Here is a 13216-nt window from a genome sequence, read left to right as displayed (position 1 = left end):
GAATAAGTATGCAGTTGAAGTAAATCTGAGTCAGGCAAAAGCAATTCCTGGAAGATAGAGAGGACAGAACTGGAGAGCTTAAAATGCCAGGTGCCAACCTTGAATACAGCTGCCTCCAGGTCACTGCTTTGCTTACAGACACTCAAGGCCCTCAGGGCCCGGAGGCAGTCTGCTTCCTCCACATTCGCCTACGAGGACCCTCATCCTGTCAGTAGCGCAAGGCCTCACCAACGCCTCAGCTCTCTCCCAGTCCCCTGCATACCCCGGCCTTCTTTCCCTTCCACCTGAAATGCCCTTTGCCTACCATAGGTGTGGGCACACAGATGCGCCTGCAGCTTCAAGTGCACACACAAGCACACAGTGTGTCATTTAACATATTTTTCAGAATAAAAACTGTGTACTTTTTCCTGATCATAACATACTATTAATTCTTAGCACTCAAAAAGTTTTAGATCAGGATGAGGACAAAAGTGACAATTGCCCCCAAACTATGACTCTCACGATTCTGCTTCCAGCGGTTCTGAGCGCAGACACCTGAGCTGCCGAAGGTAGTTCCAGAAGCCACTTTTTCCCATTCCATTAAATACAAAGATGTTCTTCGGCCAACAAACTCTTCCGATGGCCACACATATGGATGTAACTCGGCCCACTTTCTCGCCATGAGTGGGAGGTGGGTCCTCAGTCCCTCTGGTTTGCAGTCACGGCAAGCATCCCCATTCAGGCATCTCCTTCCCTGGTCATTGGGCCCCTTGGAAAATGCATGCGAGGTAGCTCCTATCTGCTTTGCCAGGTTTGACAAAGGGACCCATTCTTCAAACCCAGGCCAGAATTAGAAATGTCTATCATTTCTGTTACCTCGAAGGGGAAAATCCATCAACAGTGTGTGTGTATGCGCACATGCATGAGTACGTGCGCGCGTATGCGTGTGGGCATGTGAGTGCGTGCATGCATGTGTATGTGTGTGTTAACAGTAGTGTCGTGCACGGTGTATGCGCAGTTCCACACCTAATGGCTTTTCACACTTAATATTTATTTCCCTTCTTTTCTGGCAATAGTTGGGGAAGGAGGGGAGGGGAAGACACTCCAACCAAACTTCGGCAGCTTGTGCCACATTCCTCCAAGTGCCACAGCTCTCATCCACCAAAGAGCTATCACTGGTTACCCCTCCAAAGAGGCTGGCCTGGCTCTGCTCCCCCAGCCACTTGTGCCTGCTCAACACACCCACTTGGACGCAGCCGAGCCTCCATGTGGTTCTGCTGTACTGAAGTCTAGGGAAAGGCACGGTCTAGGACAAACCCTCTCTCTTCCTGGGCTGTAATTTCCTCATTAGGCTTCACAGTCACCACCCTCTCCACACACACTGATTGCTTCCTGCAGCGTCTCACTCTCTAGGGTCCTGGGCCTCTAGGACCAACCAGACTTCAGAGGGCCCCACTGGGCACTGGGAAGGGGCCAAGGGACTAGCCAGACCGGACCTATGTGAGCCCCTCCCTCCCAACCAGGCCAACTCAGAAGGGACCACCAGGGCTTGGCTTTTAGAGTTCAAGAAACAGTTTCAGCGAGAAAGAAAAAGGCCACTGTATTCTCGCCCCAGCAGAACAAAGGGGCACGCGTGTGGCCTGCATTCAGATACTAACCAAATGCTGATCTTGGCTACGTGGGTCTCATCTGGTGCCAGCTTGCCCACCTATAAAACAGGACAAAGGATTCCTGTGGAGGCTGCTGCATGCGGGGTGGCTGAAGAGCCGGGCATGCTGGGTTGGAATCCTGTTCCTCCTCCCAACTTGTGCAACCCCAGACCCATTACATCGCCTCTTTGAACCTCAGTTTTGCCCCCTGCTCAATGGAAACCATGAAGACACCCATGTTGGGGTTCTGTGCTTACATCTGTACGTGTTTAGGAGGCCGGTGAACGGAAGTGCCAGCAAGCAGAAAGCAGGATTTCCTTGGCCAACAAAGACAGAAAGCTGCACCTTTGGGCCTGGCCTGACCTCTGCTTGGCTCGTTCCTCCTCTGGCTCAGTGTCAAGTTTTGTGTTTTTTTTTTTTTTTTTTCACCTCAGGCCTCAGTCCCAAGACAGGGCACCCTGGGAAGGGTCAGAGGGCAGTAGGGATTCTGCCCTGAGCCCCTCCCTCTCTCATGGTTGGTATGCACAAGCTTCAATCAACCCTGATTCTTGGAGTTAGAAAACAAACTCCCCATTCCCTTGTGGCCTCTTCCATGCTCCCTTTTTGAGTCATTTCATTTTGCAAAAGACAGTCATGCTCGGTGCTACCACCTCTGAGATACTAGAGGAAGCTTCTAGGTTGTTGTTGTTTATTGGTTGGTTGGTTGGGTTTAGTTTTGGTTTTTCAAGACAGGGTTTCTTTGTGTAGCCCTGGCTGTCCTAGCCCTGGCTGTCTAGCTCTGTAGACCAGGCTAGCCTCAAACTCAGAGACCTGCTTGCCTCTGCCTCCAGAGTGCTGGGATTAAAGGCGTGCACCACACCTAGACTTATTAACAACTCCCAGTTTAAAGATAATCTTGTCTTATCTATCTATATCTCTGTTACTCTACCATCTCTATCTTGGAAACCTAGACCTCTCTCTCTCACACACACACACACACACACACACACACACACACGCGCGCGCGCGCGCGCACACACACACACACACACACACACACACACTAGGCAACTCTCCACCACTGAGCTAGACACCTATGCCCCAGAGGATCTTTAATGTAACCTAAATAAATATAGGTCTAATCTATTAGAGTACTGGGCTCCACTTAAAAGGTCCAGTATAGCAACTAAAGGCTGGGCAGTGGTGGCACACACCTTTAATCCCAGCACTCCAAAAGCAGTGGCAGCTGAATCTCTATGAGTTCAAGGGCAGCCTATTCTACAGAGTGAGTTCCACGACAGCCAGGGCTATACAGAGAAACCCTGTCTCAAAAAAAAAAAAAATCCCAAAGATTGCTTGCCTTTCTCAGGGAATGGCAGGATCCAACTCTCAGCCCAGAAGGATATCAGACTGTCATAGACCATCTACCCAGCCTCGGCTCTGCCCTCTCCCTCCCCTCCCTTCCCCCAGCTGCTCTCAAGCAGATACACCAAGCCCACGTCTGTGCAATGAGTACCCTCTGCTTTGCTACCCTGGTTCTCCTCCACCCTGGAGGAGAACCAAGAGCTAAGAATGTTCTCCTCCCAGCTCTGGCCCTGCACAGCACAGTCCTTCCAGGGCTCGACACACAAAGTCTCTAATGCAGTGGTTCTCAACCTGTCTGTCTTGACCCCTTGGGGGGGGGGGGGAACATATCAGATATTTACATTACAATTTATAACAGCAAAATTACAGTTAGGAAGTAGCAACAAAATAACTTTATGGTTGGGGTCACCAGGGCATGGGGAACTATATTAAAGGGTTGTAGCATTAGGAAGCACTGAGAAGCACTGCTCTGGAGAAACATAAGACAGCACTCAGCAGAGGGTGGCCTGGCTGACCAGGCACAAGGATGTTCTCTCCAGGGAGGAGTGGTCTAGAGAAGACGTGTCAGTCCCACTGGACTCCCTCCTTTCTGCCCGAGTCTCCTTTCTGTGGGGACTGTGGAGGAATTCAGTCACCTTTTCAAATGCTTGCAGAACAATGGAGCAAGCCCATGTGGGGCCCAGGACAGAGTGAGAAACAGGCAATGATCTGATGCCAGTGAGAGAGAGAACCCTGCCTGTCGAAGACTAGTTCAGTTGAGAGACATCCCGTGTTGTTTGTTTAAAGACACCAAGGTGTACTGCTTGCTCCCAGTGTCTAGCTACCAAGTTTCGAAAGGCTGCTCGAATAGAGATGGTCTCCACATCACTAGATTGCTGGAGGACTCAGCAGTGGTAGAGGGGAGTAACAAAAACAAACAAAAACAGAAACAGAGAAACCACCTCCAATTCAGATTCCACATCTCTCCTGCAAGAGCCGGGGGAGAACCTGGCACTAACAGAAATCTCAGGACAGCCCTGTTATGAGTTATACAGGGAAGAAAGTCCTGTTTTCCACAGCCAGGCCCGGGCAAGCAGAACTTCTGCTGTCCCTAGCAAATCAATCCGAGTCTTGGCCAAGCCTGTTTGAGTTGGTGAGAACCCAAGTGGGACTTGCAAGCTGCCAGTGTTTGCTCTGTGGACTGCGAGAGCCAAACAGAAACGCTGCTCCGGGCCTCTATGCCAAATAGCCACGGGTTTATTCCGCCAGTGGGGCCGGGCCAGCCCTGACCACGTCACCTCTCCCAGTTCTCTGTTCTCCAAAGCCTTCTTGTACCTAAAGGTGACTTGCGAGTGCCCCCCACATCTGGTGGCCTGTGCACCTGGGCATCCTTTGGGACCTGGGACCTGGCTCTCCAGATCTAACCTCCTGTTTTCACGTTTGGAACCAGTTCTATCTGGAGACGCATTCACACAGGGCCCTGCATAGACTCCTGCCCTCTGAGCACTGCTCAGCTTCCTCTGTCCACCAAGCCCAGGGCAGAGGGGGCCGAGCACTAGGAAGTACCAAATCCTGGCTTGGCAACATTCCTTACTCTCTTACATGTGTTCAGTTTGCTCCTCCCCTCTGCGCCCCCCCCTCCCCAAGACAGGGATTCACTGTGTAGCTTTGGTGCCTATCCTGGAACTAGCTCTTGTAGACCAGGCTGGCCTTGAACTCAGAGATTCCCCTGCCTCTGCCTCCCAAGTGCTGGGATTAAAGGTGTGTGCCACCACTGCCCGACTCAGTTTAGTCCTTCTAAGCAGTCAGTTTTGTCCTAACTCCAAACCAGGGGCCTTCCTGGGCAAGGTTTCCCATCTCTTTCTTCACTTCAAAATGCCTGGGAAATTCCCAAGGTTCCTAAAGGGAGCAGGTGGGTGAGTTCCATGTTCCTCATGCTAGGGGGACATTTATGGCCAGCAAATAACATTGCCTGCTTTGCCCTAGACCCAAACTGGAACCACTACCTCAGACCTACTTACCCTGTTAGTGGGCTGCTCTCAGCATGGTTATTTAAATCTCCTCACTGGCACTAAAACCCCAAGCTTCTCCAACTACCAAAGGGACATAGACACTCAACTGATCTCAGGCCCATGTCTAAACATCAGCACAGAAGACAGGTTGATGGCACCCCCTACCCGATGGGCCCTCCACAGCAGGGCAAGCTGTCACACCCCCACTAGCAATTTCTCCTCTCTCTCTCTCTCTCTCTCTCTCTCTCTCTCTCTCTCTCTCTCTCTTCCATGTCCTTGGAAGGTGAGTGTTGGCTCGGGGAAATGACCTGAGGCTCTTATAAACAAGGCCAGGCCGTGGGTGGTGGTGCACGCCTTTAATCCTAGCACTTGGGAGGCAGAGGCAGGTGGATCTCTGTGAGTTCAAGGCCAGCCTGCTCTACAGAAGTCTACAGAGCAACTTCCAGGATAGGCAGGAGCAGAGAAACCCTGTCTTAAAAAGAAAAAAGAAGAGGAGGAGGAGACGAGGAAGAGGGGAGGGGGGAGGAGAAGAAAAAGGTCTTCTGTACCTCTGAACACGTAACTGGCTAGATTTGACTGCCAGGAGTGTACTCAGCTTCCATCACCAAAGACCCCGTACACGGCACAGCTCACTGAGCACTGCTCTGGGTACAAATGAAGCCATGAGGAAAGGTTCCCTCTCCTGCCCTTGTCCCCTGGCCTCAGGCTACCACAACTCAAGCCAGAGCCCCTTGGCCAACCATGGAACCTCTGGTCTACAACCTTTCTAACGCTGCGACCCTTCAATAGAGTTCCTCACGCTGTGATGACCCCCACCATACAATTATCTCTGCCGCCACTTCATGCCTGTAATTTCGCTACGGCTATGAATCATAGTGAAAATATCTGCTACGCAGGGTGACATTAGGCAACCGCTGGGAAAGGGTCCCTCGCAGGTGAGGACCATGTCTAGGTCTACCACCTCTGCTTCTCGCTGTCCTGCTCACAGCTGGGGCCAGTGGTACCCAGCAGAGGGTACCAGTCTCCCTCCACACATTTCTCAGGACCTACATCCCTCTCTATTTAAGATGACACAGTGCAGTTGACAGGTCTCAGGCACAGAGCACATCAGTGAGGAGCAAGTGGCACTACCAGGATTGAGCTGACCTGTCTAGAGCAAGAGGTCCTGATGCCCTGGCCTTCCTTGGCCTGCCCCAGGGGATCTTCGGATGGCTCTAACCCTGCACAGTGGTCCTACCGCTTTCGCACTTCCAAGAGACATTTGGCCAGTAGTGATACAGAAAACGCCACCATCTAAACAGTCTTAACCAATCACAGGAGAGAAGTCTGAAGGGCCAGCTGCAGCTCCAGACTCCAGGAGATGTCCTAACATGGCCAGTAGGCGGCTCCCCTGGGCAGAAGTCCAGGATGTTAACCTTTCTGGTCACACCACAGGCACTGGCATGAACCCTGAGGAAATCAACATGAACTTCCAAAGTAGAGTCTGTGTGGGTAACGGGTCTGTCAGACAGGGGCAGCTGCACAGGTCAGCCTGCAGGGGTCATGAGCAGTGACAGAGCCACGGAGGCTCTTGTTGGTCTGTGGTCTTCGGGCAGCTTCCCTGGGAGCTCAGTGGGCCCTTGCTGTCGGGTTTAGAGAGTCCACCGAGTGTCGTTATTAGCCAGGGTAGATCTTGAACCCACCTGTTCCCGCAACCGAGGCCCTGGGAGAGCGACTTCCATGAGCACTCACCCAGGCCTATCCCCCAAAGGCAGGTCTTACCAACACCAAGACTGTAACAAGTTTGGAAGCCACCTCTGAAGGCCGCTGTTTAATGGAACTGCTACGCTTTTGAGGTCACACATGCCCCACTACCTCTAAATCAGTAATTCCGAGCTGTGGGACGACTTCTCCTGGGGCAGGTCTTCAAGCATCAGACACAGCACATTCACGATCTCATAGTACAGCTCCTGAAGCCTGGAGAGCAGAGGAGCGGAGACCTGAGGACAAAGCAGGCTCCATGCCATGCCGTCCCCACATACCACATACTGGTACCCGTGCAGTCATGGAACCCACGGGGTCTGTGTAGGATCAGGAGAGAAGTAAGACTCCAGGTAGGTTGGAACCCTGCATCTGTCCCTCTGCCGGGGGTCCCCGACATAAGCTAACTCATCCGTCTCATGTAGCATGTCCACAACAATCCCCTGCACTCTGCAAGCAGGGATGGCATGCTGGTGCCTAAACAGTACCTGGCCTGTGCTTGAACCCAAAATGGGCATTCCCTGGTTCACTCCTTTCCAGTCAGTTCCCCTAGTCACTGAAGTCTCTTGCTCAGAGTCCACAGTAGCTTCCTAGTGTCCACAACTCCTCAGCTGCCAGCCAAAACCCCAGTTAGCTGGCACTGAGGATAAGACCTGAGTCGGGTCTCATGTAGCTGGCCCAGTGGCTCTTTGTGTGGTACTTGTTCAAAGCTAAAAGGAAGATGGCAGCAGAGCCAAGCTAGGACCCTCTGCACTTGACTTAGCACCTCCTGCACACATATTCGCTGCTCCCTGGAAAGTGTTAGTGAGCAGGGGCCTGAAGAGACGAGGGAAGCAAACAAAACATCTGGGTACAAACGAGAGAGAGAGAGAGAGAGAGGAGAGAGAGAGAGAGAGAGAGAGAAGAGAGAGAGAAGAAGAAGGAGGAGGAGGAGGAGGGGAGGAGGGAGGCAGAGGAGGAGGGAGGGAGGGGAAGAGAGAGAGAAAGAGAGTTGGGAGGGCCAGCAGAGCAGAGCCCCTTCCAACACAGACCCTTGCACACAGCAGCCCAAGCACCCAGGCATACATGGGATCCTGCACTCTCAGGGAGGAACTCTGTGTACCCACCCATGCACCTTGGTTACAAACCCTTCCATCTCCTGGGGTCTACAAATATGCCCTGGCATTGAAGAAGCCATGGGGACCAGTCACTCACTTCTTGAGAGTATTGTCCTGGTTGTCCAGAGTGGACAAGTAGATATTGACGAAGGGGAGGCTAGTACCAAAATCATCCAGGACCATGGGATCCGTGTGCCGTAGGGTCTTCTTGAATTCCTCCACCAGCTCCGTGAAGTTCTTGCCTCCGGTTTTCTAGAGAGGAAAGCAATGAGAGACCAAGGACAAGAGCAGCCAAGCTACAGAGACCTGATAACCCTTGTGGACTCCAAGAGTCCAAGTTCATCCTGACCACTGAGCCCAGAGCCTGTGGGAAAGAAACAGTCTCATGGATCACCATCCCTGGTGTGAGGCCAAGGGTCTAAAGGAACAAGAGAATGTCTAAGGGTGATTCTGTGTGGCCTCCTCCAACCCTGAACAAACCTTGGGCATGAGAGACTGGCAGGTCTACCTCAGAAAAAAGACACTCTGACAGCCGAAGGACCCAGTAGGGCCCCCAAGTTAGACCAAGAGCATCAGACAGAAAAGAGTGCAGCCTACAAGGTGGTGCCATGCTTGGCTGACTCTTGACACTGTGCTTACTCTTGTCCTGATTCAAGGAACCTGGGGGGAGGGGGGAGATATGAGATTGAGTGACACCCTGGCCGAGCATCCCATGCTCACCCCCACACAGTGGCCTGGGGTTGAGCTGCCTGATACCAGAGGAACCTCAGTGAGAAGCTCCAGCACGAAGGACCCCACAGTGGGGAGCCATCCACCAAGGATCCACATTGTTCCGGGAAATACACACACAGAAAGAAAGGCAGGGCTCTCGTGGCTGCAGGGGAAGAGGCCTGCCTTACCCAAAACCACACGCGCCTGAGACCACCTGACCTCTACTTGAGTGCAAAGCCCTTCCTCCTAGCCAATCCTCTGTCTGTCTGTCATTTCTCCGGTGTGGCCAACTACCTTGGTGGTTATCAGCCTGTTGACCTCCTCCTGCTGGCGCCTCAGGATCAATTGCTTCTCCTCCAGAAGTGTCACGTGCCTTTCCACCATCAGCTCCCGCTGGAACTTTTTGATGGAGTCCTAGCAAGCAGAACAGATAAGTCAAGACCACGGTGTCTCTTCTGCAGCTCTCTGTTCCCAGCCTTTCTCTGCCTAGCTTGCCCTGAACCCCCACTCCACCCGGCCTGCCGGTCCCATCGTGAAGTGGTGAACTCAGGAGAAGAGGCGCACATGAGAGGGGGTCACCTGGCCCATGCCTCTATCTGCCATACCTAACCTGAGCACTGCACACGCACACACGCGCACACACACACTCTACAGGCACAGACACTCTACACATGCACACACGCACGCACACACACTCTACAGGCACAGACACTCTACACATGCACACGTGCGCACACACACTCTACAGGCACAGACACTCTACACATGCACACGCGCGCACCACACACTCTACAGGCACAGACTTACCTCCGTGTGCATGATCATCACACCTACAAACATGTTGAGGAAGATGAAGGAAGCAAGCAGGATAAAGAGGATGGTGAAGGCCCGGCTAACAGTAAACTTCCTCTGGTCCAGCTGCTCCTGCAAGTTTGTCCAGCCATCAACCTAGTCAGGCAAGGCAGGGTATACTGAGCACCGAGACCCAGCAGGGTAGGTTTCCATGTCACCTATGCCAGAGGAGCGCCAGACCCACTAAGGTGGTTGCCAGCTCCGTCTCCACATCAGTCCTTGGCCCCTCCCCATCCACTGGCTGTCAGCTACACATAGAAATGTAGGAGCCGGGCGGTGGTGGCGCACGCCTTTAATCCCAGCACTTAGGAGGCAGAGGCAGGCGGATCTCTGTAAATTCGAGGCCAGCCTGGTCTACAGAGCTAGTTCCAGGGCAGGCTCCAAAGCTACAGAGAAACCTTGTCTCGAAAAAAGAAAAGAAAGAAAGAAAGAAAGAAAGAAAGAAAGAAAGAAAGAAATGCAGGGTGCCACTAGTTGGAAGCCAATGTGTTAAGAGAGTCTCTTGTCTCAAGATCTCCCATTTTCTCCTAAAATGTACAGTCTATTTCCAGGCCCATCCTTGGAAAAAATAAAAGCAAAACAATTTTTAAAAAAAAAATGCCACTCTTTATATATTTCAAAAGTCTAGACTTTGAGACTTGGGTTTTGCTTATTCTGGGTGAATTTGTGACAGCTTGTTTTTTTAAAAAAATAATTGTATGTTGTGGGCTTCATTTATAACAAGGTTAATCCAAATTAAGTATCATTTGAGAATTCTAGCAAGTTTTATTATCCTGTGCAACCCACGGAGCGATTTATAAAATCACGGAATTAGAGACAGAATTGGAGCCCACTGGCCTACGACTGCCCCAGCAGGGAACCCCAGCTTCCTGTGCCCACTAATAAGCACCTGAAAGTGGGGAAGGCTCCACAAGAGGCCCAACATGTCTACACGCTCACACTTCCTAGACAGTCCCTCTCCAGGCTCCACCCTCGCCACGGTCCCCAACCCCAAACACAAGTACCGTAGCCAGACTGAAGAGCGTGAAGAAAGCTGAAGCCAGGTTCCCCCAGTTATTCAGGTCGCCCCTCTCCACAAGGCCAAACAGGCAGAATCCCAGGATAGCGAAGATGTACATGAGGACGAAGAGCAGAGTCAGCACAGAGGCCACCGTGTAGACTGTCTGCCCCACAGCAGTGATGAGTGTCTACAAGGCAGGGATACTGCAGCTAGACAGCAGCGCCTGGCGAAGCCAGATCACAGAGGTCCAGCCTCCCCAGTCCACAGCGGCCCTCAGGGCCTGGGGCCACGCCTGGCACGTGGCAGATGTTCAGTAAGTATCAGTTGAATGGATGATCAGATTGTGCCCAGACAGAGGGTTGCACCAGTCTCAGGACACGGCGTCCACCCTGTGTCACAGGTGGACTGTACACAGTCTCAGGACTGGGTCACCTCTCCATCAGCCCCAGTGACCTCTCTACTTGAACCCAGCCTGAATCTGCGGTCAGCCCTGGATATTGTATTTGTGCTTCTCTGCTGAGAGCCAGCCCCAAATGTCCTTTCCCCCAGGTCCAGGAGGAATAGGGACACACCGTCATATACCTCAGGATAGAGAGGGCTAAGAGAAAAATGTCTCCCCGTTCTTTCTGGACCTCACCTTACCTTAAGACCTTCATCTTCATCCTGTAAAATGGCTAACTTCCTGTCCTCCCTTCCTTCGGCTGTCCCTGGAGTGCTCCATACATTTATTGTGCACTTACGATGCCCTGAGACTTGCACTGAGTGTGTGCTTTATAACTGTTGACCTACTAAGAATGCTTGTTTTCACAAACCGTAATGGTTTAGATAAGGACGGCCCCATAGCCTCATATGTTTGAATGTTCAGTCACCAGGGAGTGGCACTATTTTAAAGGATTAGAAGAATTAGGAGGTGTGGTCTTGTTGGTGAATGTGTGTTACTGGGGATAGGCTTTGAGGTTTCAGAAGCCCATGCCAGGTCCCAGTCTCTCTTTCTGCCTAAAGATCAGGATGTAGCAGCTCTCAGTTACTTCTCCAGCACCATTGCAAATAATACGCAAGAAATTTCCCAAATCTATAGTATACCCTTACATGGACGACATTTGTTATCCGATTCAAACATGGATACCTTGAAAAGACTGTTTGAAGAAATAAAGATACTTTTACCTAAATGGGGATTGCAAATCGCTCCTGAAAAGATTCAGAAGGGAGATTCTGTTAATTATTTAGGTTATAAAATAGGTTTGCAAAAAATTAAGACACAAAAAGCACAAATTAGGAGAGATCGCCTACAGACTCTTAATGACTTTCAAAGACTGTTAGGAGACATTTCCAGTCTACGACCAGCTATTGGAATAACACCTGATCTAATAATTCATTTGAACAAAACCTTGGATGGTGATAAAGATTTAAACAGTCCCAGAGAATTAACAACTGAAGCAGAAAAGGAACTGACAATGATTGAGGAAAAATTACAACAGGCACATGTGGACAGGGTGAATCCAGAGCTCAATTGTATTCTCATCATACTACCATCAAAAATTTCTCCTACAGGAATTTTAATGCAGAGAGATGATATTATTTTGGAATGGATCTTTTTACCATATAAACCAAGTAAGAAACTGAAAACTTACGTGGAAAAAGTCTCTGAGTTAATTAAAAAAGGCAAGCTGAGACTTCGTCAACTAGCAGGCATAGACCCAGCAGAAATTATAGTGCCTTTCACTGCTGATGAACTAAAGAAATTATGGGAAGATAATGAACCATGGCAAAGAGCTTGTGCTAATTTTTTGGAAGACATTAATAACAACTATCCAAAAAGCAAGAGGCTTAACTTCATAAAGAGAACTTCTTGGATTCTTCCTCGAATCGTCCATGATGCTCCAATAACTGGAGCCCGTACATTCTATACTGATACCAATAAATCAGGGAAGGCAGGTTACAAATCAGAAGACTTGGGTAAGGTGGAACAAAGTCCGTATAATTCTGTCCAGAAGGCGGAATTATATGCCATTCTTATGGTGCTAAGAGATTTTAAAGAACCTATGAATATAGTTACAGATTTACAATATGCAGAAAGAGTTATTTTACATATTGAAACTGCTGAATTTATACCTGATGATACAGAACGAACCTCATTGTTTCTCCAGGTTCAAGATTTGATCAGGAACAGGCTTTGCCCTATGTACATAACACACATACCGATCCCCATACGGGTCTGCCAGGTCCTCTAGCACAAGATAATGCAGAAATTGATCAATTATTGATTGGCAGTGTGCTACAAGCCTCTGAATTTCATAAAAAACATCATGTTAATAGCAAAAGGTTTGAAGAAAGAATTTTCAATTACATGGCAACAAGCTAAGGAGATTGTAAAGAAGTGCCCTACTTGCTCTTTCTATAACCAAACGCCACTGCCTGCAGGGGCTAATCCAAAGGGCACCCAAAGGAATGAAATCTGGCAAATGGATGTGTTCCACTTTGCAGAATTTGGCAAATTAAAATATGTTCATCACACCATTGACACTTATTCAGGCTTTCAGTGGGCAACTGCTTTAAGTTCAGAAAAAGCTGATTCAATAATCACTCATTTATTAGAAGTCATGGCTATCATGGGTATACCTACACAAATAAAGACGAATAATGGTCCTGCTTATGTCTCTAGGAAAATGAAACGGTTTTTTTGATTATTACAATATCAAGCATGTTACAGGTATACCATACAATCCTACAGGTCAAGCAGTCATAGAAAGATCAAATCGAACTATAAAGGATATGTTGAACAAACAGAAAGGGGTGGAAAACACCCCCAGAAATAGGTTACATAATGCTTTGTTAACCTTGAATTTTCTCAAC

General features: G+C 49.9%; 1 protein-coding gene across 1 annotated transcript; it reads right to left on the bottom strand.

Annotated features, from left to right (window-relative positions):
* Window positions 1-6788: 6788 nt before the first annotated feature.
* Window positions 6789-10550, bottom strand: LOC121445754 (cation channel sperm-associated protein 3-like; the record flags this gene model as incomplete). Its single annotated transcript, XM_041647902.1, has 5 exons — window positions 6789-6919; window positions 7898-8052; window positions 8806-8925; window positions 9319-9459; window positions 10368-10550. Coding segments are annotated over 5 exons (699 nt in total), but the record flags the coding sequence as incomplete, so codon positions are not given.
* Between the last annotated feature and the right edge of the window lie 2666 nt (window positions 10551-13216).

This window comes from Microtus oregoni, unplaced genomic scaffold, assembly GCF_018167655.1.
Source record: "Microtus oregoni isolate MIOR12 unplaced genomic scaffold, Mior012 000525F_ref0000287, whole genome shotgun sequence".
Classification (NCBI taxonomy): domain Eukaryota; kingdom Metazoa; phylum Chordata; class Mammalia; order Rodentia; family Cricetidae; genus Microtus; species Microtus oregoni.
The sequence above is the reverse complement of the archived record's forward strand: the minus strand, read 5'-3'. Positions and strand labels throughout refer to the sequence as shown.